Raw genomic sequence first — 26,513 nt, forward strand, 5'->3', positions numbered from 1 at the left:
GGCGGTCCTCCGGCCGCCAGGGGGCGCTGGAGCGCGGCGGGCGGAGCTCTGGGGCGGGGCGCTCTGGGCGCGCCGCTCGCTGCTGGCGCTGATCACGTGAGCCGGCGCTGAGACAGCGATGGCGGCGCCGAGCGGTGAGCGGGGCTGGGGAGGGAGGACCTGCTGTGGGACCCGCTGTGAACACTGGGTTGCCCCGGGCCGGCGCCGGGCACCGCGCCTCGGGTGTGCTCCTCGGGAGGGCTCGGGAGCAGGCGGTGTCCGGCGCTGCGCGGTGCCCGCCGCCCTCGCTCACTGTCACTGCTCTCCCCAGGTGTCGGGCCGGTGCCCGAGGGCTGCCAGCCACAATCCCCGCAGGGTCGAGTCACTGCGAGGTTCTGGGCCCTCGGGCACAGAGCGGCGCTGTTCTGGATGAGGGAAGGGTGAAGAAGAGGAGGAGCTTGGAAGCTGTGTGACCCTGGGAGGGGACCCGCAGAGAGAAGAAGAAGAGAATAGTGATGGTGAGGGCAAGGAAGGCGTGAGAGGCAGAGCTGCACTGGTGAAGACGGGCGGAGATTTGTCCCAGGCGTTGTCAGGAGAGGCCGCGGGCAGGCTCAGGCTGCGGCAGGGTGGCAGCTCCAGCACAGAGAGCGAACGATGCAGGACAGAGCTGCAGTTCAGCCTCTGCCTCCGTGCCTGTCCCAGTGCCTGCAGTGACTGGGAGAGAGCCAGAGCAGCCTGTGGCTGTCTGGTGACACCCCTGTCCCCCAGGGCCAGGCAGCATCTTCAGGAGCCCACGCAGACCCACACCCTGGCTCACTGCCCCCTCACTGTGCTCCCGAGTGTGTTTTCCCAGAGTTAATAAAATATCTCTTCTTTCTACACCCTCACCTTGTCTCATTGTAGTGCCTAGATGGGTTTATGGCATCCAGACTTCTTTGAGAACAGGGGCTTCTTCCAGAGCTGTGTTGGTGCCTTTTAATTACAGTTGTTAGTAAAATGAAGTGTTTGGTTTTATTTTGCTGTCATCACAGACTGGGAAACACCCAGAGGACATTCTTGTGCCCTTCCCCACCCGAGTGTGGGGCTGCTCCTCAGGCTGAGCTGGTTCCTGCAGAGAGCAGAGGGATCAGGATTTGGTGTCTGTGGGTGCTCACTGCCTGCAGGGGGATCAGGATTTGGTGTCTGTGGGTGCTCACTGCCTGCAGGGGGATCAGGATTTGGTGTCTGTGGGTGCTCACTGCCTGCAGTGGGATCAGGATTTGGTGTCTGTGGGTGCTCACTGCCTGCAGGGGGATCAGGATTTGGTGTCTGTGGGTGCTCACTGCCTGCAGTGGGATCAGGATTTGGTGTCTGTGAGCGCTCACTGCCTGCAGTGGGATCAGGATTTGGTGTCTGTGAGCGCTCACTGCCTGCAGGGGGATCAGGATTTGGTGTCTGTGGGTGCTCACTGCCTGCAGGGGGATCAGGATTTGGTGTCTGTGGGTGCTCACTGCCTGCAGGGGGATCAGGATTTGGTGTCTGTGGGTGCTCACTGCCTGCAGGGGGATCAGGATTTGGTGTCTGTGGGTGCTCACTGCCTGCAGTGGGATCAGGATTTGGTGTCTGTGGGTGCTCACTGCCTGCAGGGTGGGTGCTGGCCCAAGGACTTACAGGCAGTTCTTTCAGTAATTTAATAAATAAAAATGATATCATGTAATGGTCACATGCCAAGGGCCTTTTTCACTCCTGGCTGCTGAGTTTGATGTGTCATCACTAAAGCAAATTTCCACTTTTAAAAGCTGTTCAATCCATTTAACAAATCTCTGATTCTTCATCTTCTGACACCTGATGTGATTATTTCCTGTTCACTGTCTGCCCTTCAGCCTTCATGTCTTTATCCCTTTTCTTGGGTGAAAATTGATGATTTCCCACTGTCCCCATGACCAATGGGATCTGGCTGGAGTAGGGAAAGGTGGGGTCACACAAGGGGATGCAGAAATGCTCAGCAGAGTTGAACATGGTCATCAATTCAAGGATATCTCATTAGAGGCACCTTTTCCTTCTGCTTTCTCATCTTGAATATCTCCTTTTGTTTGTGCCTCTGATGTGCTGTGCTTGATTGCTGCCCTGCATTTCCCTGGCAGTCAACTTCCCTTCTTGCTCAATCCTTTGTGTTCTGGCTCACCTGCCCTCCTGGGAGCTGTGTCTGAGCAGTATTTCAATAATCTGAACTGGTTAAAGAGGCAGGAATTGGGATGGCAGGGAAAAAAACCACAGAACTGTTGAAGATGAGTTTATTGCCACCTCCTGCTGTGGCCCATGGCTTCTCCCAGTGAGTGTGTGACAGCAGGACAGTGACTCAGGATGTCTCTGCCTCCTTGTTCCTGCAGTGAAAGGAAGAGGGATGATTATATAGAATTATTTTACTTTGACAGTGAGGATATATCTCTCTAAAGATTTTATGGAGTTTTTGGCAGAGCTCCCCCTGCTCAGGGATCATCCCTGGCTGGACCCTGTGGGTACCTGCTCTTCAGGAGAGTTTGAGGTCACTTTGCAGACACAGAACTGGCAAAGAACCAGCATTTTCTGTACAGCACCTGAGCTGCACTGAGCTCTGAGTTCAGTGTTCTGTGGCTGTGCCAGCTACTGCTCCACTGCTGAAGTAGTGACTCTTCTGTGCTGATTTTTAAATTGCATAGAAAAACAGCATTTTAGAGTTACTCCCTGTTGCCTTCTTGCTCTTCTCTCATCTCCCAGGCAGATCCTTGTGTCAGGTCCCTCTGGGAGCCCCAGCTCAGGCTCCTTCTGCATTGCCCATTTGTGCCCCTGTTCTTATGCCTCCACAGATAAACCCCATTTTTCTCCTTGATTTCATGACTCAACTGGCCCCATCCTTTCCCAGCATCCCCACTGGTACCACCTCATTACCAGCTGCTTCTCCATTCCTTCTCCAGCCACAGCTTTCTGCCTTTCCTTCAAAATCTGCCAACAGCTCCTTTTTCTGCCCTGCTGGGTCAGAGCCCTGTCCCAGAGCTGCCTGGTGTCTGTTCCCCTTCAGCCACCTGCATCTTCCTGCACCCAGCCTTTCCTCTCTCAGGTTCAAAGTCTCTTCCTTACACTTGAACCAGCTGGAATCCTTGCTCTCAGCTTTTTATTATTGTGCCAGAATCTAATTTAAATAGTTTGAGTTTTATTCCTGGTGCTGGATTTCTTGATACAGCTTTTTGATTTTTAATTCCTGGAGTGGACCCTGCGTTTCTCTGATCCCTCAGTAGCCTTTCCCTGTGCCTGTCCCAGGGCTGACCCAGACAACCAACCTCTCAGACCACAGCAGGGCTTGAATGCCTCATGTTTGTGCTTCCCTGTGCTAGAACCTGCCTGTGTGATCCAGCTAAGCAAAGACAATTGCTGACACAATTATTCCTTTTTAACCTTCCTCTCTGCCACTTATTAGGTCCCAGTTCTGCAGCCCAGGCTCCCCAGCAAACTCAGACCCCAGGATCCCTCAGCCTTTCTCTGCACTGACCATCTGTGCCCCTGGCCAGAGCCACAGTCAGGACTGAAGATGCCTCTCTTCTCCAGGAAGAAGAAACCCAGCCAAGATGCTCGGAAGCGCCTTGAGTACCAAATGTGCCTGGTGAGTAGTGCCAGGGTCATTTCTGTCCTGAGTACCAAATGTGCCTGGTGAGTAGTGCCAGGGTCATTTCTGTCCTGAGTACCAAATGTGCCTGGTGAGTAGTGCCAGGGTCATTTCTGTCCTGAGTGCCAAATGTGCCTGGTGAGTAGTGCCAGGGTCATTTCTGTCCTGAGTACCAAATGTGCCTGGTGAGTAGTGCCAGGGTCATCCTTAGTGCCAAATGTGCCTGGTGAGCACTGCCAGGGTCATTTCTGTCCTGAGTGCCAAATGTGCCTGGTGAGTAGTGCCAGGGTCATCCTTAGTGCCAAATGTGCCTGGTGAGCACTTCTCTTCTCCATGTCTGATCCTGGCTCCAGGTGGTTTGGTACATCCCCTGCATGACCAGTAACCATGTTCCATGACCAGCAGTTGTGTTCCTGGTCCCACCAAGACAGCAGGTTTTCTTCCTAATGTACCTCAGGGGGTTCCTGCCTCCCTGCCTACCTTTGCCTTCCCACCCCCTCATCCCCTTCATGCCACTGCCACCCCTCTCTGTGTGGTTCCATGGGGCATCCTCCACTCCACCCACCTCATGCCAGTGTGCAGGTGGGACCCCAGCTCTTCTTTTTCCTCCATGCCCCTTTGCCCTTACAGATCCCCCAGTTTGCTTTTCCCTCCAGGGAACCTGTGACTTCCCATCATATCTGCCTTGCCTTGTGCCTCTCTTTTCCTTACCATTATTCTGATCTTCCTGTCACTCCGAGAATTAACTGGTTAGATGTTGCTGTTTGTTCTGCTGGACTGGGATTTCACCAGGATGCTCTGGCACTGGGAATCTCCTGGGGAAGGGATGAGGAGAGGCTGAGGAGTTGGGGGGGCTCAGCCTGGAGAAAAGGAGGTTCAGGGGAGCCCTTGTGGCTCTGCACAACTCCCTGACAGGATGGGACAGCTGGGGGGGGTCAGGCTCTGGGAACAGGGAGCAGGTGCAGGAGGAGTGGCAACAGCCTCAGGCTGGGCCAGGGGAGGCTCAGGCTGGACATTGGGACTTTTTATTTTCTTGAAAAGCATTGTCAGACATTGCAACAGGCTACCCAGGACAGTGGTGGGGTCACCATCCCTAGAAGCGATCCAGAGATGTGTCCATGTGGCACCTGGGGACGTGGGTTGGTGTGTCTGGCCAGGTTCATCAGTGTTAGCAGCTGCATTGGATGGGCTTGATTTGAACATGGAAAATACTTTGGAATAGAATCCCAGGCAGGTTTGGATGGAAGAGACCTTAAGGTCCATCCAGTGCCACCCCTGCCATGGGCAGGGATACCTCCCACTGCCCCGGGGTGCTCCAAGCCCTGTCCAACCTGGCCTTGGGCACTGCCAGGGATGGGGGGTCCACAACCCCTCTGGGCAAGGTGCAGCAAGAGGTGCTGTATTTCTACATGGTCTGATTCTCTGGATGTGGTTCTTCCCTCTCCAGGCAAAAGAAGCTGGTGCTGATGACACCCTTGACATATCCAGATGTGAGCTCTCAGAGGTATGTCCTCTACAACTTCCATTCTTCACTCACAGCTCTGATTCTCTGTCTGCTTCTTGGTACCAACTGTCAGATTTACCCTCATGCATGTGAGCTTTGAGACAGAAATTATTGCTGGTCCACCTTTTTCTCTATCTCCTGATCTCTGGCTTTCAGCTGGGGGCTTCTTCCCTTTTGGTGGGAGTTTGCCTGTCCTGTCTGATACTTCAAAACCATTGAGTCCTTTAGAAGGGCAGAGTGGTCTCATACCCTCCACCATGACCCTAGTTTGGGACTTTATGGCTTAATTTTGCTGGTCCTGAGGGAATTGGCTTGCCAAAGGCTGAGTATTTCTTATCTTAGAGCTACACAGTCTGCCACCCATGGTTGTTTTCCTGTGAAAATCCCACTTCTGCTTCCAAGTTGCTGGTTAAGGATGGAAATCTCACTCCCAGCTTGGCTTCTTTTATGGCAACCACCTAAATGAAGAACAATCTGTCTGCTGGTGTGTGGGTAGGCAGTGACAGAGTGCCAGGCTCCCAGACACAGCTTCTTCTGCTGGCAGCCAGGCCAGCCTCAGGCAGAAACTATTTCTCCCATTTCTATCTTAATTTTAATTTTATTCCTTGTCTCATGCTTCTACACTGTTGGTCCTGAATACAGGATGCCCTTGCCAAGGAAGGTGGGGAGATTTGACACTGTGCTGGAGAGGAGAGCTGCCTGCTGTGCAGTGTGAAATGGCTTTGCTGAGACTTGGGGATGTTTTGTTCCCAGCTCAGGAGCCAGCAGCAGGCTGCGTGTGGGTTTGCAGGCTGTGTGGGAGGGCCTGGGTGTGGCAGGGTGGCAGACAGAGTATCCACCCAGCCAGCTCCACTTAGAGCCACAGATGATCTGGGATGCCCAGCAGCTCCTTTTGGACCATAAAACTGTCTTGCTGTTTCATTTTCATTGTTGTTTCAATAAGTGAAGGGAGACATCAGTTTGGTTTTACAATTAACCATGGGCAGGAATCTGGCAGCTGCTGCAGGGAAGGTCACAGTGCCCAGCTGTGCCTGGCAGGGGCTGAACTGGCATCTCCTGTTCTGCCTGTCCCTCTCTGGCACATCAAAGCCACTCTGTCCTGCCTGGTGCTCCCCTTTCTCTCTCAGCACACTGCAGTGTGGTTGGAGGTTGCCATACCACAGAATGCATTTCTGTGATGACTGAACTGAACCTTTGCCTGAACTCATCTGCACAATGAATGGTAAATCACACAAAGCTTGAAGTCCTGCCTAAGCCTCAGCCTGCTCTGTGACACTGTTGTGTCAAAGAGAGCCACTGAAAGCTGTTTAAATGGAAGCTCCCTGGGAAGTAAAGGGCCAAAATCAGGGGCCAGTAATTTTAAGCATCACTTTTATTTTCAGTCGAGCTGTTCACACTTTACATGTGGACAGTGTAGAACTGCTTAAAAGAAAAGTCTGACATGGCTGTTTTTGAATTGTTTTTCAGGTTCCTTATGGGGCCTTTGCAACTTGCAAGGTCTTGCAAAAAAAGGTAATGTTGTAATCAGAAATGATTAAATTATTCTATAAATAAGCTTAACTATTATTTTGGTGTTTGAAATGACTGTGTGTGGTTGTTTTATGGTGAAGGAATTTGCTTGTAAGGAGTTTGTCCACCTTTGTAATACTACATAGAGAGCAGTTTGAGTCAGATCAATCCTGTCTGTGTTTTCTGAAGTTAACTGCCAGGTGGTTGTTCTAGCCCATCTAAGGGTATTTCTCATGTGAGGAATTAGGACCTGCTTTAGATCTCATGTAAAATCTTTGACCTTCTCTGACAATCCATTTCCTACTTTAATGTTTTATGTGATAGTAAATAAGATATTGAGCTCTTGTAAAGCCTTCCCAATTCAATCTCCAGCTTGTTCTGGTGTCTCTTGTGTTTATATGTCCATGGGGTTTTTCCTCTCCAGATGCTGATTATTCATACAAATAATCTGACATCTTTAGTTCCAAAGTCCTGCAGCCTCCTGAGTCTCATAACTGTGAAGGTAATTTGGATTCTTAACAGTTCAACTGCAGCCAATTTTCCTTGGATTTGAGCTGCATTAAAACACACCAGCCCAAGTAAATCCCTTCTGGCTGACTGGCTTTGCCAGGAGTCAGTACCAAGGTGTGACACCTGCCTTTTCTGGGTTCAGCTCCCAGGCTGGCACACAGCAGTCACTGAGTGGTCTGTGTAACATCACCATCAGTCCCAGGATTCATTTATCCCCTTCAGAATCCCACAGTTTCCCCCTCAGCAGCCTTGCTGGTGGTGGTGGTCAGAGCTGGGTGTGTTATGGGGTAGGTCCATTTCTCCCCTGCTCTGGAGGGTCACTGGAATGGGAAGGAAAGTGGTGATGGGTGTGACAGGGCTGGGTTACCATCATGCTGGGATTCCCCAGGAGGCAAAGTCATTTCAGCAGCTCGACATGGAGGGAGGGAGGGCTCCAGGTCTAGTCCTGCCCTCTCCCTGCACTGCTGTTGGAGCAGTTCAGCTCATTTGATCCTGCAGAAATTCCTTTTGCCAGCCTGATTCCAAGGGGATGATTCATCCAGTTGGCTCCTCCAGTCTTGTAGGACTGCTCTCCCTCAGTGTCACTGCCACCCTTGCCTCTTGTTTGTCACTGATGCCTGAATTTCCAAAAGACCTCTAAGAATTAAGTACCTGTGTCCCCTGGAAAACTTGAGCTGCTTTTCAAAGTCCCATTGGAAGCAAAGTAATTTTCACTGTGAGATAATTAATTACTTTTGTTCTCAGCCTTGTTTGGTGACATTATCTGCTTTTCCAGGTTCTGGACCTGCATGACAACCAGCTGGCTTCACTTCCTGCTGATATTGGTCAGCTGACAGCTCTTCAGGTAAAAGATTTGCAGCTACATCCCAGGTGTCTGTACAGTGCTTGTTTGGGGACAGCAGGGATATGGGTTACTGCTGTTTGGTTTATAATTAATCACAAATTCTGTGATGGTGCCATTTTGTCAGATGTATCACACCACCCTGAGTGTTGCTGTTGAACTGGCTGGTTAGAGGGAGAGCAAGAAAAAAGGAGGAATGGAGCAGGAGAGGAGCAGGAAAAGCCAGGCTTGGTCATGTTCTCCCAGCTCAGTGCAACCCAGGTGGCTCCCATGGCCAGGCAGATGCTCTGAGCAAGCAGAGTGCTGGTGATCTCCCCAAGCATTCATGTTTTGCTGTTCTCCCTGGTGTGGTTATATTGAGAACCCAGAGTAGTGTCTAAGGGCACATTCAGGGTCTCCTGCTCAGGGGGCAGCTTTAGGTGGGAGCTGGAACTGGGGAGGGCTGCCCTGGACACTCCAATTCCCAGTTCCTGCATGTGGATCCAGCACCAGATGCTGGTGGTGAGCAGGATTCTCACTGCCCCTGGTAGCTTGGCATGCCCTTTATCCAGGGTTAGTGGAAAACACTTTTTTTAACCCTGAAAATGTAATCTACAACCAATTTCAAGTTGTACTTCTGGCCTGAAAGTCCCAGGGCGCAGATGTGTAGAAGACATGAGACTTGGATGAGTATTTTGAACATCTTTTCTGTTAATACCTTAGGTCCTAAACCTTGAAAGGAATCTTTTAAAAAGCCTTCCACAATCTATAGGAGACCTTGCCCAGCTCCAGATCCTCAATGTGAAAGGTATGGAATGGGATTGCTCTGGGCAAAGCACATTTATTATCTGGTCATTTATTATTCCTTTCAACCAAGGCAAGCACCACATGGTTTACACTCTGAATGCTGAGGAAGAGCACAACAAGGAAGGTTTGAATTCAAATAGTTGGCAAGCAGGAGAAATGATCTAAGCAGAAAATGTGTCAGCCTCAAGCCCTCCAGTAAAGCAAGCAGGGCACTCAGCCAGATAAACCAAATTACAGTTGGGTCCCCCAAGAGCCAGAGCTGGTCCTGTGAGCCTGTGTATCCCCACCAGGTTTGCACAGCCCAAGCACAAAGGTCACACCTCTTCTCCAGACTTCTGGGTATTTTCCAGCTCTGCAGTGCCATAAATCTGGGAGAAAAAGGAGATTTAGTTACGTGGAGCTGTTGGTGGAACAGGGAAGGCAGTGGAGGGTGAGGAACTTGGAAGGGCAGCTCAGGTCATTGCCTGTCTGTCTGAGCCCAGGGTGTGCAATTCACATTCAGTCCCCTTCCTCCCATCCCCAGGACTTGGACCAAGGGAAGAGCATTCCATGGTACAAGTATTCTCCTGGTAAGGAGCACAGGTGCAGCCTGCAGCAGTGACCTCAGCCAAGAAAGAGATTTGGATCCCAAATTGGCCCTGGTGGGCAGTGACATCCTTTGAGTCCCTGTGTGGCCTGGGGCAGCCCTGTGCAAATGAGCTGTAGGTGTGGTTCTGGGTTGGTGCTGGAGCAGATGAGCTTGCTGCCTCCTGTCTTGGGAAGGTTCCCTGGTTTTAACTGGCTTCTCTGTCTGTGTAGGGAACAAGCTGAGGGAGCTGCCCGGGACTGTGAGCGGGCTGCGGAGCCTGCGGGCTCTGGATGTCAGTGGGAACCAGCTGCACGAGCTGCCCCGGCTGCTGGCCCACATCCACACCCTGCAGGTACTGCCCACACCCTGCAGAACTGCCCCACACCCTGCAGAACTGCCCCACACCCTGCAGAACTGCCCACACCCTGCAGAACTGCCCCACACCCTGCAGGGACTGCCCCACACCCTGCAGAACTGCCCACACCCTGCAGAACTGCCCCACACCCTGCAGAACTGCCCCACACCCTGCAGAACTGCCCCACACCCTGCAGGTACTGCCCCACACCCTGCAGGTACTGCCCCACACCCTGCAGGTACTGCCCACACCCTGCAGAACTGCCCCACACCCTGCAGGTACTGCCCACACCCTGCAGAACTGCCCCACACCCTGCAGAACTGCCCCACACCCTGCAGGTACTGCCCACACCCTGCAGGTACTGCCCCACACCCTGCAGGTACTGCCCACACCCTGCAGAACTGCCCCACACCCTGCAGAACTGCCCACACCCTGCAGGTACTGCCCACACCCTGCAGAACTGCCCCACACCCTGCAGGTACTGCCCACACCCTGCAGAACTGCCCCACACCCTGCAGAACTGCCCCACACCCTGCAGAACTGCCCCACACCCTGCAGGTACTGCCCCACACCCTGCAGAACTGCCCCACACCCTGCAGGTACTGCCCACTCCCTGCAGAACTGCCCACACCCTGCAGAACTGCCCCACACCCTGCAGAACTGCCCCACACCCTGCAGGTACTGCCCACACCCTGCAGAACTGCCCACACCCTGCAGGTACTGCCCACACCCTGCAGAACTGCCCCACACCCTGCAGAACTGCCCCACACCCTGCAGGTACTGCCCACTCCCTGCAGAACTGCCCACACCCTGCAGAACTGCCCCACACCCTGCAGAACTGCCCCACACCCTGCAGGTACTGCCCACACCCTGCAGAACTGCCCACACCCTGCAGGTACTGCCCACACCCTGCAGGTACTGCCCCACACCCTGCAGAACTGCCCCACACCCTGCAGAACTGCCCCACACCCTGCAGGTACTGCCCCACACCCTGCAGAACTGCCCACACCCTGCAGAACTGCCCACACCCTGCAGGGACTGCCCCACATCCTGCAGGTACTGCCCACACCCTGCAGAACTGCCCACACCCTGCAGGGACTGCCCCCACCCTGCAGGAACTGCCCCACACCCTGCAGGAACTGCCCCACATCCACACCCTGCAGAACTGCCCCACACCCTGCAGGTACTGCCCTGGGCTGCCCTTCCCAGCTGCTTCCTGCTTTCCTCAGCTGGGAATAAATCCAGCCCACAGGGGGAGTGGTTAGGGTCTGGGCAGGATGCACTGCAGAGGGTTTTAACAGGGCTGTTCACATAAAATAACTTTTGTCTGCCTGCTCTGCTTTTTTCTGATAATTTTTACCATCTAATCATGACAAAAGCAATCCCCAGAGAGTGAAACCATGGATGTTACCTGCCTGCCAGGGCTGTCTCTGAGCACAAACTGTGCCTCTATCACCCTGGCAGATCCCCAGCTTGTTGTCAACTTCCATGGGTTTATGGATCTCTGAAGTGCATGTTCAGAATAGCAAAAGCTGCTGGATTTTTATGGATATGTTGCTATGTTGCCTTCTGGCTGCCCACCTTGTCAGTGCTAAATGGTGCAAGTGTGAGGCAACAGCTGGCTCAGACATCAGCAGGAAGGTGTGAATAAATGCTCCCCTGTCTCACTCAGCATTTTGTTTCACTTCTCATGAGGACAGTGAGATTTAAGCCATCTGTGCAGCTTTTCCCCCTGTGCTTGGTAAAGGGGTTCCTTTCTGGGCCTTCCTGCCATGCCCTTCTCTACAAAAGGCAACATTAGGTCCTTTTGGTGGCCACAGTAGGATATAACAAGTGGCTCTTGCCCTCATTCTTTATGGGACTTCTCTCCATGCTCTTGTATCACCCCTATGTCCATGCTGAAGGGAACTCCTGATGTGGAGTAGGGAATGTCTGCAGCTGAGAAGTGCTCTGACCTCTGGTACTTAAACATGAAGTACCAGTGCCTGCATGAGGGGAATGTTCCAATGAGGGGTCAGCTCAGAAGCTTCCAAAAAAGGGACAGTGGAGTCACCTCTGAAAGGTCCCAGACACCCAGCAGGGATCACATTTATGTCAGGATTTAGGGTAACATTAAGTAAGGTTTTGGGGAGCTGCAAGGAGAACTGCAGCTGGACTCAGAATAACCTGGAGCTCTGTGTGTTCTCTTTTGGAGACACTGACCCTGGATGCCTGTGCCATGACCTACCCACCCCCTGAGATCTGCAGTGAGGGTACAGAGGCCATCCAGCAGTTCCTCTGCAAGGGTAAGCCAGGAGCACCTGGGCTGTGCCCAGAGATGCATTTCTGAAGGACAGACACTGTGTGGGCTCTGCTGGGGGTGGTGGTTGGTGCCCTGCACACCTGGTTACCTGTCTTTGTGGGCAAACAGCACAACAGTCCTTCCCTGAGCCCAGCCACACTCAAGTGTGGAGTGTTTTGTTAAAAACCAGAGTGGCTGGGTCAGGCTGTCTCAGTGACTATGAGAAGTCAGTGCATTTTTCATGGGTATTTGCATTTTCTCCTGTGGGAGAATTAGACATTGTCCACTTTGTCACTGCCTTGGGACAAGGAGAGAGTCACTCAAGAGTCACTTGAGGAGTCACTCAAGGTCCCTGCTGCCCTCATTTTCTCTGAGGAATAACCTGGGCCCTGCAGGTTGTTACAAGAATGATGGAAACAGATGTAAACTCAAATGACAAAGGAAATTTACTGTAAGTTTGTAGACACTGTGTTTAGTGCAGACAGGGAGCCTTGTGGAGGTTTTATGCAGTGCCTTACAAGGCATAATCAGAACTTACTTTGTTCTGGGCAGTTACATCTGCAGCCCTGCAGAAGTCACCAAGCCTGCAGCTGTGTGCAGGATGTGTTTGTGTCTGAGCAGATCCTTGTCCTGGTGGGGATGAGATGGCCTCACCTCCTCCCAGAGCTCCTTGTCCCTCCTGCTTCAGCTGGAGCCCTGCCAGGCACTTCCTGGTGTGTGGGCAGAGGGAGCACAGCTGGAAGCAGTCCCACACAGCAGCCAGCTCTCAGCCATGGTGCCAAGGAGGTCTTTGAGCCCCAAATGTTCTTATTTTGTGTCTGCTGCCTTGCAGAGTGTGGAATTGCTTACTACCCTCCCTCCCAATACCTGCTCCCCACACTGGAGAGTGATGGAGGAGGAACTTCAGTGGATGGGGTGGACAGGACAGTGGAGAAGTACCTGGAGGAGGAGAGCAAGTGGCAGGTGAGCCTCCCCTGCACCAGAGGGTTTGGGATTTGTGTCTGTGCTCCACCAAAGCATCCCCCAGCACTTGGTACATCATCCCTCATCACCTTCCCCTCCATGGGTTGTGTCTTTTGGGATCAAGGGAGCAGCCAGGCACAGTGTGTGCAAGGGTGGCTCATCTCCTTGCTGAGCTGGAGCTGGTTTCACCACTCTGGCTTCTGGAAGACACATCCCAAGGAACTGTCTCCATCCTTGAAAGCAATGATGGAGCCAAGGGACAGAGCTAGCAGTGGCACATGGAATGTGCAGTGTGTGATGTCTGTTTTTGAGGGGACAGCAAACTGCAGAAGAGCCTTGTGCTCCCTTGTGCTAGACTTGTTCAGTGTTCCTGGGAAAGGGGAGGCTGGGCCAGTAGTTGTGGTAACTGTGCTATTTCCTGTGCTCTTTGGCAAGTGCAGAGTCAGTGCCTTTGCCCCTGGAGAAGCCTGAGTGACTGGACTTTGGGCCTGTGTTCCTGTGCCTTTGGTTGATGTCTTCACTCAGTATGGGGAGATTGTGCTATGGACTAATAATATCTACAAAAAAAGTACTTCTGGAAATAAATGTCTGCTGATATTGCTTATTTTTCAGAACAAATTCTTGGATTATGAGAAGAGGAAGGTAAGGATCAACTCCTGCAACTTCTTTGTCTGCAGCATGGGTCTGCTTCTGGTTTTGTTTTCCATCTTTTTATTTTGTTTCTTTCTCCCCTCTCCTGGCTGCACTTCTAGTTTGTTCCTTTTGTTTCCCTGATCTGTCTCTTCCCCTGTGCAAGGCTCACTTTGAAATAACCAGAAGCTCCTGCCATACAGTTCCTTTGCCTTTGGCTCAAGCTGCTCAGAGCTGGCTGCTTCCAGCACACAAGGGAGTCCTGTGCTGTGTGGAACTGAACCCAACCTGCATTTTGGACTTCCCTCCATGTGTTTATATTGGCTGGTTTGGTGTCAGTCAATGCCCAAGGAATTCAGCTTCAGGACATGAAAGAGTTTGGAGATTATGAAAAGAGCAGCAGCCTCTGCTTCACAGTTTTTGGGTTTCCAAGGAGAGAACATTCCCCTCCCCTAGACAAACCTCCTGTTTGCCATTTGCCTTGCCTTCTCTGCAAGGGACTACTGTTTCTTGCTTTACCTTTTTCCCAGAGTATGTTCTTGCTGGTGAAGGAGATTCCTGACATCATTCTTCTTCCTCCTCTCAGGAAAGGAAAACACAGGAGAAGCTGGAGTTTGAGCGACGCCTGCACCTGGGGCAGAGAGAGCAGGCCCTGCTGGTGCAGCAGCTCAGCAGCCACAAGGATGAGATCCTGCAGACAGTGAGAGAGGTGGGTGTGCTGGGTGTGCTGGGCAGGGCCTTCCAGGGCACCACTGCCTTCCCCAAGCCCACCACCTTCTCCTGCTCTCCCTGCTCTGGGCAGGAGCAGCAGAGGCTGGAGCAGGGTCTGTCGAAGCACCAGCGCTATATGGAGGAGGAGAGGCTGAAGCTGCTGCAGCAGCTGAAGGACACAGAGCAGGGCACTGCCACTAGGATCCAGAAGCTGCTGGAGGACAATCAGAGGTGGGGTTCCAGGAGTCTTGCTCTGATTTTTTTGGTCATGTTTGTTTTGGGCGGTTCATTTCACCCCTGAGTGTTTCAGCCCTGGTCAGGATTGATGACTGGAGGAGTTGCCTTAGGTCTGGACTGCCAAAGATCCATTCAAAGCACATGGAATTTGCATCTTAAAAGAGCTGTTTCATAGATATGTGGTGTTGGGATTTTGCAGTGCTATGGAAGAAATTAGAATTCCTTGTGGAAGGTGCAAATTTGAAGTGTTAAGGTGCCCCTGCCTGTGTCTGCTGGGTCTCCATGTGAGCTGGTGCTAAAGGAAGGTGCCCAGCCTACTGAAAGCAGCTCTGCTGTGCATGACAGCAAGCTTGTTTTCTCTCAGGCACATGGGAGGATTGTTGGGGTTGTCCTGTGTAGGGCCTGGAGTTGAATGATCCTTGTGGGTTCCTTTTGAGTCAGAATATTCTGTGACTCTGTGATTCTGCCCCCTGGGGGATCATGATGTTCTACTCAGCTTGATGAAAACCTTTTGTTTTATCTTTTTATTTTAAGGCAAAAACGAAGTTCAGACATTTTAAAGTCCTTGGAGAATGAGAGGTGAGTCTCTTTGAAACAAACTTGTCTGGGAAAGGGGTAAGAAGCTGGGAAGAGGGCTGGGAGCTTCCTTTCAGAGTCACCAGTGTGAATCCACCCTAAGTCAGCTGAGGTTTGTCTCATACCTGCAGCTGCCTTTGGTCTCTGTTGGAGGCAGGACACTGGACTCAGTGTGCCTGGTCCTACCCAGTCTGGCACACCCAGTGACAGGGTGATTTTACCTCTTTTTCATCTCTGAATAGTCCTAAATAATGAGTTTGGGAACATAACTCTGTATTCCAGTATCAAGGACCGACAGATCCTCCATCTGCTGGCAAGCAAGGCAGTTCTGAAGCTGTTCCAGCAATGTCTCCAGGCTGGGAGGAGTAGGTGGGAAGCAAATCTGCCATTCAGCCAACACTCTTAACTCACTCTGCCACCAAAAGTGACTGTCCCAAAAGTGACAGAGCTCTGCTCTGCCTATGGGCTGCTCCCTCCCTTCAGCCAGCTGTGCTGTGGCCCAGTAAACTGGGTGAACATCATCCAGTTGTTTGCCAGATTGTTCCCCACCCACACCAGCTCCTGACCTGGTAAATGTTGGGGAGAATGTTCTGGAACAGGACAGGGGTGGTGGGGAGGGAGGCCAGGCTGCTGCCTGCAGTGACACTGCTCACTTGGGCTCATCCTCAGCAGAAAGCAAAGCCAAGGAAGGGCCTGGCACTGTTTGGGAAGAGCATGTGCATGTTGTGTTGATGTTCTGTCTCTCCCTGTCTAAAGCCACTGCCCATGTGGTTTTGAGCAAATTTTATGTTATCACCCAAAAAACTTAGAGGTTCTTCACTAAAAAATCGCTGAGGCTTTGGTGTCTTTGATAAGCCCAGCTTTCCTGAGCAGGGTGAACCTGTCCAGCCTTGAGACTGAGCTGGGTGAGGAGAGGGAAGGGGCTCTTTTGAAGGAGAGGCTGAATTGTTGTTTGTTGGCAGGATCAGGATGGAGCAGCTGATGGCAATAACCCAGGAGGAGACGGAGCAGCTGCGCAGGAGGGAAGTGGCCTGTAAGTCCAGACAGCTCTTTGGGGAGATGAGGTGAAGTGTCTGGAGCACCAGGAGCAGCTGAGGGGGCTCAGCCTGGAGAATAAGAGGCTCTGGGGGGGACTTTCTCACTCTCTACAACTCCCTGAAACAAAAGATGGGGATCAGGCTCTGCTCCCAGGGAACAAGGGACAGGACAAGAGGAAACAGCCTCAAGCTGTACCAGGGAAGGCTTAGGTTGGATATTAGATTTTTTTCCCATGGAAAGGGTGATTAGGCATTGGCACAGACTGCCCAGGACAGTGGTGGAGTCACCATCACTGGAAGTGTTGAAAAAACATGTGGATGTTACACTCAAGGTTTAGTGGTGGTGGTGATGGTTGGTCTTGATGATTTTAAAGGTCTTTTGCAACTTTAATGATTCTGTGATTGTATGAAAGACCTGATTCCTCTGGAGGTGCCCTGGATAGGTTGCAACCACATGGGAGATGCTCTGGCACACACATTCTGACATGCCCTGATGGGCACAGGGAGCAGCATTGCCCATGTGCCACTGATCCAAGGCTTCCACCTGCAGCTCCAGCCTGTTCTCCATGGGGCACAAGCCAAGCTCCCTGTTAATCCATCAGATTCATGTCTGGTGAACAAGAATGGTGCTGGGAAGTCTTTTCTGCTCATGCTGACCATGACCAGATGTGTTTCTCCAGGGAAACAGAAGGTGGTGTCCCTCTGAGACTGGTAGAGCCCAACTCCTCTCTGTTCTGGGACAGGGACGGGAGCCAGGGAATGGCTGGAGCTGGGCCAGGGCAGGCTCAGGCTGGAGCTCAGGGCAAGGCTCTTCCCTCCCCCAGAGCTGCTGGCACTGCCCAGGCTCCCCAGGGAATGGGCACGGCCCCGAGGCTGCCAGAGCTCCAGGAGCATTTGGACACCAGGGATGGACAGGCTGGGATTGTTGGGGGGTCTGGCCAGGGACAGGGGCTGCACTGGCTGATCCCTTCCTACTTCCCCAGAGATTCTGTGATCTCAGGGCTGGTAGGCAGTGACTGGGCTTCTCTGAGCACTGAAGAGGTGCAGGCACAGGCAGAGTGGAGATTTCTCAGCTGTTTTCCCAAAAAAGAGCCACAGTTCTCAGGTGGATGGGTGTGCTCTAGAACCAGTGAAATGGGAAAAGCAAGAGCAATGAGAGAGGAGCCACTGTTGGTTGCAGTGGCTGCAGCAGCAGTGGTGGGTGAGTCCTGCTCTGCACACCCAGGCCAGGCAGGCACTGACAGCCCCTCTGTCCCTCTGTCCCCAGCTGCCATGCAGCAGATGCTGGCTGAGACCTACAAGAACAAGCTCCTCCAAATCACCTCCGAGTCTCGTCGGCAGGACCTCGTCAGCCAGGCCTGCTCCAGGTGCAGGGGGTCTGGGGTGCTGGTGTTACATCCCTTTCTTCCCATAAGTACATCAGGAGCCCCTGGAGCTGCTGGAATGCAGCAGGACAGCTGTAACAGCACAGGACAGTGCAAATTAAACTGTCAGAGTCTCTTAAATGAACTGCTTTCAAAGGACCCCAATCTGCATGTTAATCACACCTTGGGGGAACTGTCACTTTTGTACACTGTTTGTTTTGCCTTATACATTCTGCTAAATATGGAGGATGGAGTTAGACCAGTGATATTTCTGTTTTTGAAGCACTTCAGTGCCAAACTCAGAGCTCCTCCCCTCTCCTCCCAGCTTGCCTCAAGGGTGCTCTGTGTGCATAAGTGTTGCTGCACATACCGAGAGCATCCTGGCTGAGTGTTTACAACAAGATGACAAACTTTAATCTGGCAACCTCTAGCACTGACCAAAAACAGCCTTGTGAGCCTGTGACCTGCTCAACAGGTCCACAGGAGCCTGTGGTGCAGATTTGATTTGGCTGTAGGGAAGGAGGTGTTAAATTTGTGGCCATCAGCTGTGCAGTGCCAGGGCTCTGCCCCCATTCAGTAAGAAATTCCTCCTCCTGCTTCCCATCCTGCTTTTCCTCTGGTTCACCTCCAGAGTCCCAGACCCAACATTAACTCCATGGCACATCCATCTCCTTGCAGCCTAGCTGAGATGGATCAGAAGTTCCAGCAAATCCTGGCTTGGCAGCAGCTGGATCAGAACAAAGCTGTCAGTCAGATCTTGCAGCAGGTAGGCCAAGGAGCAAACTGCTCGTGGGGGATTGAGGGGGAGCAGGATCCAGAGTGGGTCACAGGAGCAGCAGTGGCTGGGCTGGGCATGCAGAAGTGATTTTATTTAACACTACATGCTAAACTTTGAGAGTGTCTGCTATTCTGACAAACTAACTTGGGTGGTTGAAAAAAAAAAATCTTATTTATCTAGCAATTTTTCAGAAAAGACAGAAGTGTGGACCATGGGAAGCAAAACTGCCATGATGATTAAGAGGGGATTTTGAGGCAGGTTTCCTGGGGGACTTGGGACAAGCATTTTCAAAGTTTGTTCTCACAAGTGGTGGGCAGCTGTGCCCTGCAGCACAGCCTGGCTGCCCAGTGCTGCTGGAAGGGAGAGCTGGGGTCACACAGAGCATTCCAGATCAATGTTTGAAGAACATTAATATTTCTCTGTGTGTCTCCAGAGTGGGCTTTACCTGTTGGGCTCTCAGCTGTGTTTCAGGACACTTGCTCAGGGCAGCACTCAGAGACTTGTAGCTGAGTCCCTGCAAGGCAGCAGCTTCTGAGCCCATCAGCAACTGCACCAACCACCTCACTGAGCAGGATTTTGCCTGTCCCTTAGATTGAGATGCAGAAAGCTGCCTTTGAAGCTCTCCAGGTGAAGAAGGATCTTATGCACAGGCAGATCAGGAACCAGGTGAGTCAGCAACAGAGGAAAGAGCAACCAGCTGCTCAGCTCATCCTGCTGTTTGATGAGACCCTGGCAAGAAGAACAAAGTGAGCACAGAGCAGGGTCTGAGAACATGGAGAGCTCTGGTGCTGCTGAGAGCTCTGGAACAGAGTTGGGTGGTATTGGGCACACTCCAGTCTCCCAGCTCTGAGGGAGGGAGTGTCAAAGCAGCTTTTAGATTCCTGGTGGTATTGCTATTCCTTCAGTCACCTCAGCACTGGAAGACAGACCTGCACTGGCTCCAGGGGTGCTCTGCAGTTGCACCTCTGATTTCTTTCAGGCTGTGCACTTGGCAGGGCTGCTGCTTCCACATGAGCCCATCAGCATCCTTCTGCATCTCCATCCAGCACATCCAGCTACACCTTGAGCCATAAGTTCATCTTTTCTTTCCCATTCTCAGCCTGCCTTTCTGAGCTCCATTCTGCAGAAGATGCAGTGATGTAGTCAGGGGGAAGAGCAAGATTTGGTGGAGAAGGTAGTGGTGGATGATGCAGGATGATGGAAAAATAGGAGGGGATGATGCAGGAAGGTGGGAAGGCAGCAGTGGTGGATGAAGGAAGGAGGGTTGCTGGTTTCTGACACAGTGCTCCAGAATCTTCCCTCTCCTGATCTGACACAGCAGAGAAGTCTCAGGTCAGGATTTGATGGATAAACTTGAGGGTTTGGATATTTTGAGTGCCCCAATGACCAATTTCTGTTGGAAGCCTCTCCATCATTGCCTGAGTTCACCATCTGGGTCCTGCATTTTGCTCCCTCTTGCTCTATGAGCAAAGGGAATTTGTTCCTTGATGCCAAGGCTGGACCTTTCACCCTTGGGATCCCTCCCACCCCTGCTGCAGGACCAGCATGGTCAGGGGCAGAGGGATGGCCTGGGCTTTCATCTTGGCTTTGCTGTGGGACCTTGGGCAACTCACTTCACCTCTCTGTGTCTCAGTTGGCCACCTGAAAGAGCAGGTGCTGTTCTGGGATTGCTGGAGCACCTGGAAACCAGGGCACTGTCCCAAGAGTCTGAGGTTTGAGCTGTGCTGCTGGAAGGGCCTTGGCTCCACTTTCCAGAGTGGCTGCAAAAGGTTTGATTGCAGTGAGCTTCCAGACATGAACAAAAGGTGTTCAGAGTAGAGAGGCAGTTGAAGGGTTGGGACAGAACTCAGGTAAAAGAAAAGAGACCCTCAGCACACACATCACCAAAGGGCACAGCACCCCCACAGCAATCCCCTCAACCTCTGAGTGCTCTGCAGTGCTGCCCTTGCCACTCAGACTTCATTTTAAAAGAGCATAAATTAAAGTCGTTTTAAATGTCAGTAAAAAATGTTTCATCTTCTGTTTAGATTAAATTAATAGAAACAGAGTTATTGCAGCTGACACAGCTGGAGCTAAAGAGGCAAGAACTGGACACAGAGACACTGCAGGTACGTGGGGCTCTGGGGCTGCCCCCCACCCTCTCTGCTCTGGGATTGCTCCATTTGCTTCCCTTGCTCCTGGCACTTCCCAGGTGGTTTTATGCTTAGTCAGAAGGTCCTTCTGCACAGGACACACCAACCTCTCTGTGTCCTGGCAATGTGGGACATCACTGCTTCTCCTAAACATCCCCAGGCATTCTCAGCAGAGAGACAGAGGAGTCCTGATAGGGATGGGCAGTTCCAGGTCTGCTGGGTGGGGAAGGATTTTGCATTCCAGTTGTTTGCTGTCCCAAAAACACCTGCCTGCTGTGCATTGCATGTCCTCTTACATTGTGTTGTGTTTTGGTTTTGACATCATCAGCAGTCACACATTGAGGAATACCAGGTTTAGCTTAAGCAACTTTGGTTTAAATTTTGTTTTATGATGCTTTTGCGTCAGTTGTTTTCTTCTGTGTGCCATGTGCCAGGTCAGGTCACCTGTTTAGTCAGCCCAAAATCAGTGACAAACACCCAAGGCTGTCACAGAGCAGTGGTGAGTGCTGGCTCCAGGCAGCAGTGCCTCCCAGCCCTGTCTGGGATCCTTCAGGAGTAAGGTTTGGGTTGTGCTGCCTGGACTCACACAGCTGCTCTGTGGTGTTGGAGGGCAGAGGCTGTGAGTTTGTGAGGGCAGAGCAGGTGTGGCTCTGTGAGCACAGGAGCTGCAGGGCAGTGCAGGTGCCCAGGTACCACCTGCAGCTTCAGCACCAGGAGCTGGGGAACCAGGCCTGAACAGCTGAATCCCTCTGGATCCCCCTGCCCTTGGTGCTGTGGTGCCCAAAGGGTCCCTGCTGGGCTGGAGCAGCTCCCCCTGACAGCAGTTGTCCCTACATCAGTTGTCCCTCTCTGATCCATGGAGGTCCTGATGCTTCCTGCCTCTGCCAGGGCAGCTCTGCAGGTGGGGGTGGCCTGGGAGAGGCAGCTGTTAACCTGGGGCTTTGTCCCTGTGCAGGGCCCAGGTGCTGAGCCCAGGCTGGACAGCCCGTGGAGCACCCTGGGACAGTGGAAAGGGGTGGAACAAGATGGATTTTAAGGTCTCTTCCAACCAAACCAGTCTGGGATTCTGTGGTCAGTGAAGGTTTCTCCAAACCTGAGGGTGTAACAGAATCCTTGTCCCTCTGTCCATGGGTGTTGAAGTGCTGTGGCTGATGCCCACTGGGCTCTGCTCAGACATGGCTGAGCTGGGAGTGAAGCTGCAGAGGTGCCACATGGTGGGACATTCCTGAGCCACTTAACTCTCCACTGCCAAGGAATGGCTGCAGGGATGCCTGGCCTTGCCCTAGGGTGCCTGGGGTGAGACCCCAGAGAAAGGAATCATCCCAAAGGCATGGGGACCTCACCTGTCCTGTTTACCTGCAGGATTCCACACCTACTTTCAGGTGGTCTCTCCTCAGCTGGGCAGGGCTTGGAGCACCCTGGGATGCAGGAAGGTGCCTGTGCCCATGGCAGGGGGTGGAATGAGATGAGCTTTAAGGTCTCTTCCAACCCAAACTAGTCCAAGATTTCCATGATTCTAAGGAAGGGGCACCATGGATGCTTTTGGCTGAACTGATGGAGTGAGGAGGAGCTGCTGCAGCCAGGGTGAGCTGGGGCTGCTCAGAGTGGCAGTGCAGTGCTGAAAGAAGTGGGTTCAGCTTGGTTCTGCCCTGCTAGGAGAGGATCTGAGCTGTGGGGCACAGGGACTGTGTGGGTGTGGCAGGGGCTCTGCTGGGAAGGGCACAGGGGCAGCAGGGTGGGGATGTGGCTGCCAGAGCTCTCCTGTTGCAGGAGCTGGTCACGGAGCAGCGCCGGGCACTCAGCTGCCTCCTGCAGCAGCTGCTCAAGGAGAAGAAGCAAAGGGAGGAAGAACTGCAACAAATCCTGGTAATGAAGCCCCTGATGAAGTGCTGTGGATGAGGAAGCATTTGGGTTGGCTGCAGGGAGAGTCCATGGCTCAGTGAAGGGGAGAAGAGCAGAGCTGTGTCCAGACCCAGGAGTTCTAACATAAATCTGGGGGGCACAGCAGCTCAGCCTGGTGCAGCATGGGGCACCATCATCACCAACTGTGACCCTGCTGGGAAGGGAGTGGTCAGCAGGATGAGCACCAGGGATGGGAGCTGTGCTCTTACAGTCCTGAAGATCTTCAGCCTCTCCTGAACCTCAGGAGACCAGGCCACAGGGTCTGGGGCAGGGGGAGGAGGGGGATGCACAGCCCTGGACTGGGTGTGAGCAGGGTCAAAGTGGGGCCAGCCTGCAGGAGCCAGAAATGCCTGTTTGCCCCAGTCACAGTGCTCTGGCTGGGCCCTGCACAGCCCAGCTGGGGGTTCCCTCCTGCACACCCATCTCTGAACCCCCCTGACCACCTTCTCTCAGGTGCTGAATGAATGAGTGTGTTTGTTTGTTTTTCAGCTGGAAATGGAGGCAAAGAGTGAGACCAAACAGGAGAACTACTGGCTGATCCAGTACCAGCGCCTGCTGAACCACAAGCCCCTCTCCCTGAAGCTCCAGGTGCTGCTGCTGTTCCTGCTCCCACTGTGGGCTCTGCTAAGGCTGGGAGCAGGGCACAAACCCCTCACACAGATCAATCCTAATGGATTGCCAAAGGGATTTTTCCATGTGTGAGAGGAGCTCACTGGGGGCTGCAGTTCCTCCCGAGGGGCAGCTCTGATCTCTGCTCTGGGACAGGGACAGGAACTAGGGAACAGCTAGAGCTGGGGCAGGGCAGGCTCAGGCTGGAGCTCAGGGCAAGGCTCTTCCCTCCCCCAGAGGTGCTGGCACTGCCCAGGCTCAGGCTGGACTCAGGGCAAGGCTCTTCCCTCCCCCAGAGGTGCTGGCACTGCCCAGGCTCCCCAGGGAATGGGCACGGCCCCGAGGCTGCCAGAGCTCCAGGAGCGTTTGGACACCAGGGATGGACAGGCTGGGATTGTTGGGGGGTCTGGCCAGGGACAGGGGCTGTTCTCAATGGTCCTTCTGGGTCCTTTCCAGCTCAGGATATCCAATGATTCCCAGACACCTCAACATTATGAACTGTGCCCATAAAACCCCTGGGACCAGAGCTGCTCCAGCTGTTGGGCTTTCAGGCTTTGGTGTGTTTGGGGTGCAGCACAGCTGGAGCAGGGCAGGGATGAGCACACCCCAGCCCTGCTGCTGCCTGGCCTGGGGGGTGCAGTCTGGGAGCTCAGTCCATGTTTTGCAGGAGAAGGGTTTGGAGCAGCAGCTGGTGACCCTGCTGCTGGAGCTCTCTGCTGACCAGTACGTGCCAGTCTTCGCTCACCACCGAATATCCCTGGAAATGCTGGGCACCATGAGTGCCAGTGACCTGGAAAAGGTATGAGACAACAGAGCCACACTGGGGGACAGCAGCAGCAGGGATTGTCCTGTCCCTGCCCTGAGCCCAGCTGTGCCTTCTGGGTCTGCCAGGGTGAAGTGCTGGTGCTCTGCTGCATCAAGGACTGCTTTGCTGCTCTGCCTGTCCCTGTAGGCAGTCTCTGCTCTCCCAGAGACTTGCAGGGTGAGCTACAGCCTGGCTCTGTCTTCCAGCATCCTCCAGATGCTCTCTATAGTAGAAATAGCACCAGGGAATTGCTGGTGCCTGGCAGAGGGGCTTTCCTTGGTATGGCCATGTCTTGCCAGCAATGCTCAGAAGTTTTCAGTGTCCCCTTGGGGACATCAGCCTGCTGTCCCTCTGGGGCCAACACCCTCCTCTTGCCCCACAGCTCGGTGTGACAGAGGCTGGTCTGCAGCGTGCCATCCTCAGGAGGGCTCAGGAGATCCTGGCTGTGGCCACCACCATCCCAGGTACCCCAGTTCTGTACTGCCACACTCACAGAAGGTACCTGAGCCTGGAGCACGGAGCTCTGCGGGTCACACACAGCCCGTGGGTGTGAGGAGGGGAGGCAGGAAGGGCAGGCAGAGCTCAGGGGGCTCAGACCTTGCTGTGGTTGCAGAGCTGAGGAGGGCAGAGGACAGCGAGGTCCCTGCGGCCCCAGAGCCCAGCGCTCCCCCGGAGGAGCCCCCGAGCCCCGCGGCCCCGGCGCTGCAGTGGGACGAGAAGAAGTCGGAGTGCGTTGTGTGCATGGAGCAGGAGGTGAGAGCCGGCACGGAGCGGGGCGGGATCCAACATCCCCGGGCCTGTGTCCCCAGGCTGGCCCTGGCAATGGCCGGGCGCTCGTCCGCCAGCTGGGGGGCACGGCCGGGCCTGGGCATCCCAGCGGGGATAGAGGGAGACAAGCGCAGGACAGGGATGGAGCGGGCTTTGTGCGGCTTGGGCAGGACCTCGCTGGGCTCCACCCACCCTGCCTGCTCGGTTCAGCCCCGTGCCCTTCCTCCCCTGTGTCCCATCGCACATCCCTGTGTCCCTGCCCGGCACAGCCCCGCACAGCCAGGGGGACAGGAGGAAATCGGGATGCGGGGCTGTGCCCCCACGCTGAGACACCCCGGGTCATCCCAGTTCCCCCGTGCTGGGACCGGTGTTCAGGGACAGCAGCACTCCCCCTCTCCCCTCTTTGTCTCTCCCCCAGCCCCAGATGATTTTCCTGCCCTGTGGCCACGTCTGCTGCTGCCAGCGCTGCTGCGAGCGGCTGCACTCGTGCCCGCTGTGCCGCCAGGACATCGCGCAGCGCATCCGCATCTTCCACAGCGCCTAGCCCGGCCCGGGAGGCACCGCCCCGCTCCCGGGCTGCTCCTGCCGCTCACGGCCCCGTTCGCAGCCCCCACCCGCACAGCAGCACTGCCCTCCCCGTGCCCTGCACCCGGGAGCCTCAGCATCCTCCCAGCTGGGGCTCCTTCAGTGAATCCCTTCCTGCTGCCCGCCCGCGGTGACACGCTGGGTGCAGCTGTGGCTCCTCTCTGCAGAGGTGTTTGCTTTCAGAACGGCCCCTGGCTCAGCAGGGGCACGGGGAGTGCTTCCAGCAGTGCTGCCCGGCGCTGGGGGAATTTCCCGTGGGAGGATTGGGCCAGGACGTGCTGTTCTTCATGTGCTGACAGTGCCTTGCTCTTCTGTCATGCCAAAGGTCTGGGGCTGCTGCTCTGGAGCCCCACAGGGGCGTGTCTGGGTCTGCAGCCTCAGACAGGGCAGAGCCAGGAGCTCCCAGCCCCAGTTACTGCTCCTGGGGGGCTGAGAGTGCAACACCCCCAGGACTGGAGGGACCTGCCCTGGCCAGTGGAGCCCAGTGGGGTCCCTCATCCACAGGTCAGTGAGGGAGCAGAAAGTGTTGCTTCCACTGGACAGCAGGGCTGGGGCTGTGCCCAGCTCAGATCCAGGGTGCCTCTGTGCACTGGGGTGTGGCTCAGATCCCAATGGAGCCGGTGCCCAGCTCAGATCCTCTGTCACTGATCAGTAACAGTTCCTGTCTGTCCCTCGCCTCTTGACCTCGAACTATAAAAATGCTGCTACGAGCCCAGTCCCACCCCAGCCTTCAGCAAGAGCAGCCATTAAACTGCAGCTGGTTTCTGCTGGGGGTGTTTGCTGGTGTTTTCTTCTGCAGGGGGGATGGCTGAGAGCTGGGCTTGTGGAACAGTGTTGGGGCCACCATGTGCCCTGCTGTCCCAGTGTCACCTCCTCCTTATCATCTTCTTGTCAGACAGAAGAATTTGGGCTCTGGGCCTTCTCCCAGGGTGTTGCTCATTGTGGAGCTGCCCCAGGGATGTCCAGACCTTGGACCCTGCGCTTGGGTTGCCTCACATGAGCTGCCCCGTGCAGAGCATCGCTGTGGGACACGTGTGGCCACCAGTGTCCTGTGGACGTGCCACAGCACCAGGGCTGGCACCTTGGAAACACCCTGGGGATGTTTTTCCAGCCTCTGTTTCCACGTTTTGCTGCTGCTGTAGGTCAAAGCAGGGAGGTCCTCTCCAGGGAGGGGCACGGGGCTGCACCAGGAGCGGCTGGTGCTTGGGACGGAGGAGGGGAGCCCTGAGGTGTCCGAATGAGGGAAGGAAGGATCGTGGAGCACCCTCTGTCCTCCTCATTCCCCCTCCATCGGCATTCCCTGGGGTCGGGGAGTCAGAGGGAGTCAGAGGGAATCAGAAGCCGTGGCCTGAGGGATGGTGAGGACCAGGGAGAGTGGATCCAGCCCCCCAAGGAGCCCCCCCCGCGCCCCTCCCGGGGCAGTCAGGGACCACCGGGGACCCCGCGGGTCTGGCCGGCGAGGGA

At 54.2% G+C, this 26,513-nt stretch overlaps 1 protein-coding gene across 6 annotated transcripts; it reads left to right on the plus strand.

Moving 5' to 3' along the window:
- On the plus strand, positions 1 to 25,817 carry LRSAM1 (leucine rich repeat and sterile alpha motif containing 1). Of its 6 annotated transcripts, XM_079324247.1 has the most exons (26): positions 51 to 134; positions 311 to 497; positions 3,413 to 3,595; positions 5,046 to 5,102; positions 6,570 to 6,614; positions 7,036 to 7,113; positions 7,897 to 7,965; positions 8,665 to 8,749; positions 9,547 to 9,668; positions 11,866 to 11,956; positions 12,785 to 12,915; positions 13,528 to 13,557; positions 14,132 to 14,254; positions 14,348 to 14,487; positions 15,028 to 15,072; positions 16,032 to 16,102; positions 17,374 to 17,473; positions 18,149 to 18,236; positions 18,840 to 18,914; positions 20,276 to 20,356; positions 22,151 to 22,246; positions 22,772 to 22,870; positions 23,559 to 23,690; positions 24,079 to 24,160; positions 24,310 to 24,449; positions 24,883 to 25,817. In XM_079324247.1, the coding sequence occupies exons 2-26, from the start codon at positions 495 to 497 to the stop codon at positions 25,006 to 25,008; spliced, it is 2,292 nt and encodes a 763-aa protein (XP_079180373.1). In that variant the 5' UTR covers positions 51 to 134; positions 311 to 494; the 3' UTR covers positions 25,009 to 25,817. The 6 variants fall into 6 exon arrangements, with proteins under 6 accessions (XP_079180375.1, XP_079180377.1, XP_079180373.1 ...); XM_079324249.1 differs by lacking the exon at positions 311 to 497 and having other exon boundaries at positions 1 to 134; XM_079324248.1 differs by lacking the exon at positions 20,276 to 20,356.
- The last annotated feature ends 696 nt before the right edge of the window (positions 25,818 to 26,513 follow it).

This window comes from Erithacus rubecula (genome assembly GCF_903797595.1).
Source record: "Erithacus rubecula genome assembly, chromosome: 21".
NCBI classification, from domain to species: domain Eukaryota; kingdom Metazoa; phylum Chordata; class Aves; order Passeriformes; family Muscicapidae; genus Erithacus; species Erithacus rubecula.

What these genes read in the sequence shown, in the direction of transcription:
- LRSAM1 (XM_079324247.1), top strand. An exon ending in TCAGTCAGATCTTGCAGCAG is followed by an intron (nt 18,237 to 18,839) that starts GTAGGCCAAGGA and finishes CCTGTCCCTTAG; the next exon opens with ATTGAGATGCAGAAAGCTGC. An exon ending in AAGAACTGCAACAAATCCTG is followed by an intron (nt 22,247 to 22,771) that starts GTAATGAAGCCC and finishes TTTGTTTTTCAG; the next exon opens with CTGGAAATGGAGGCAAAGAG.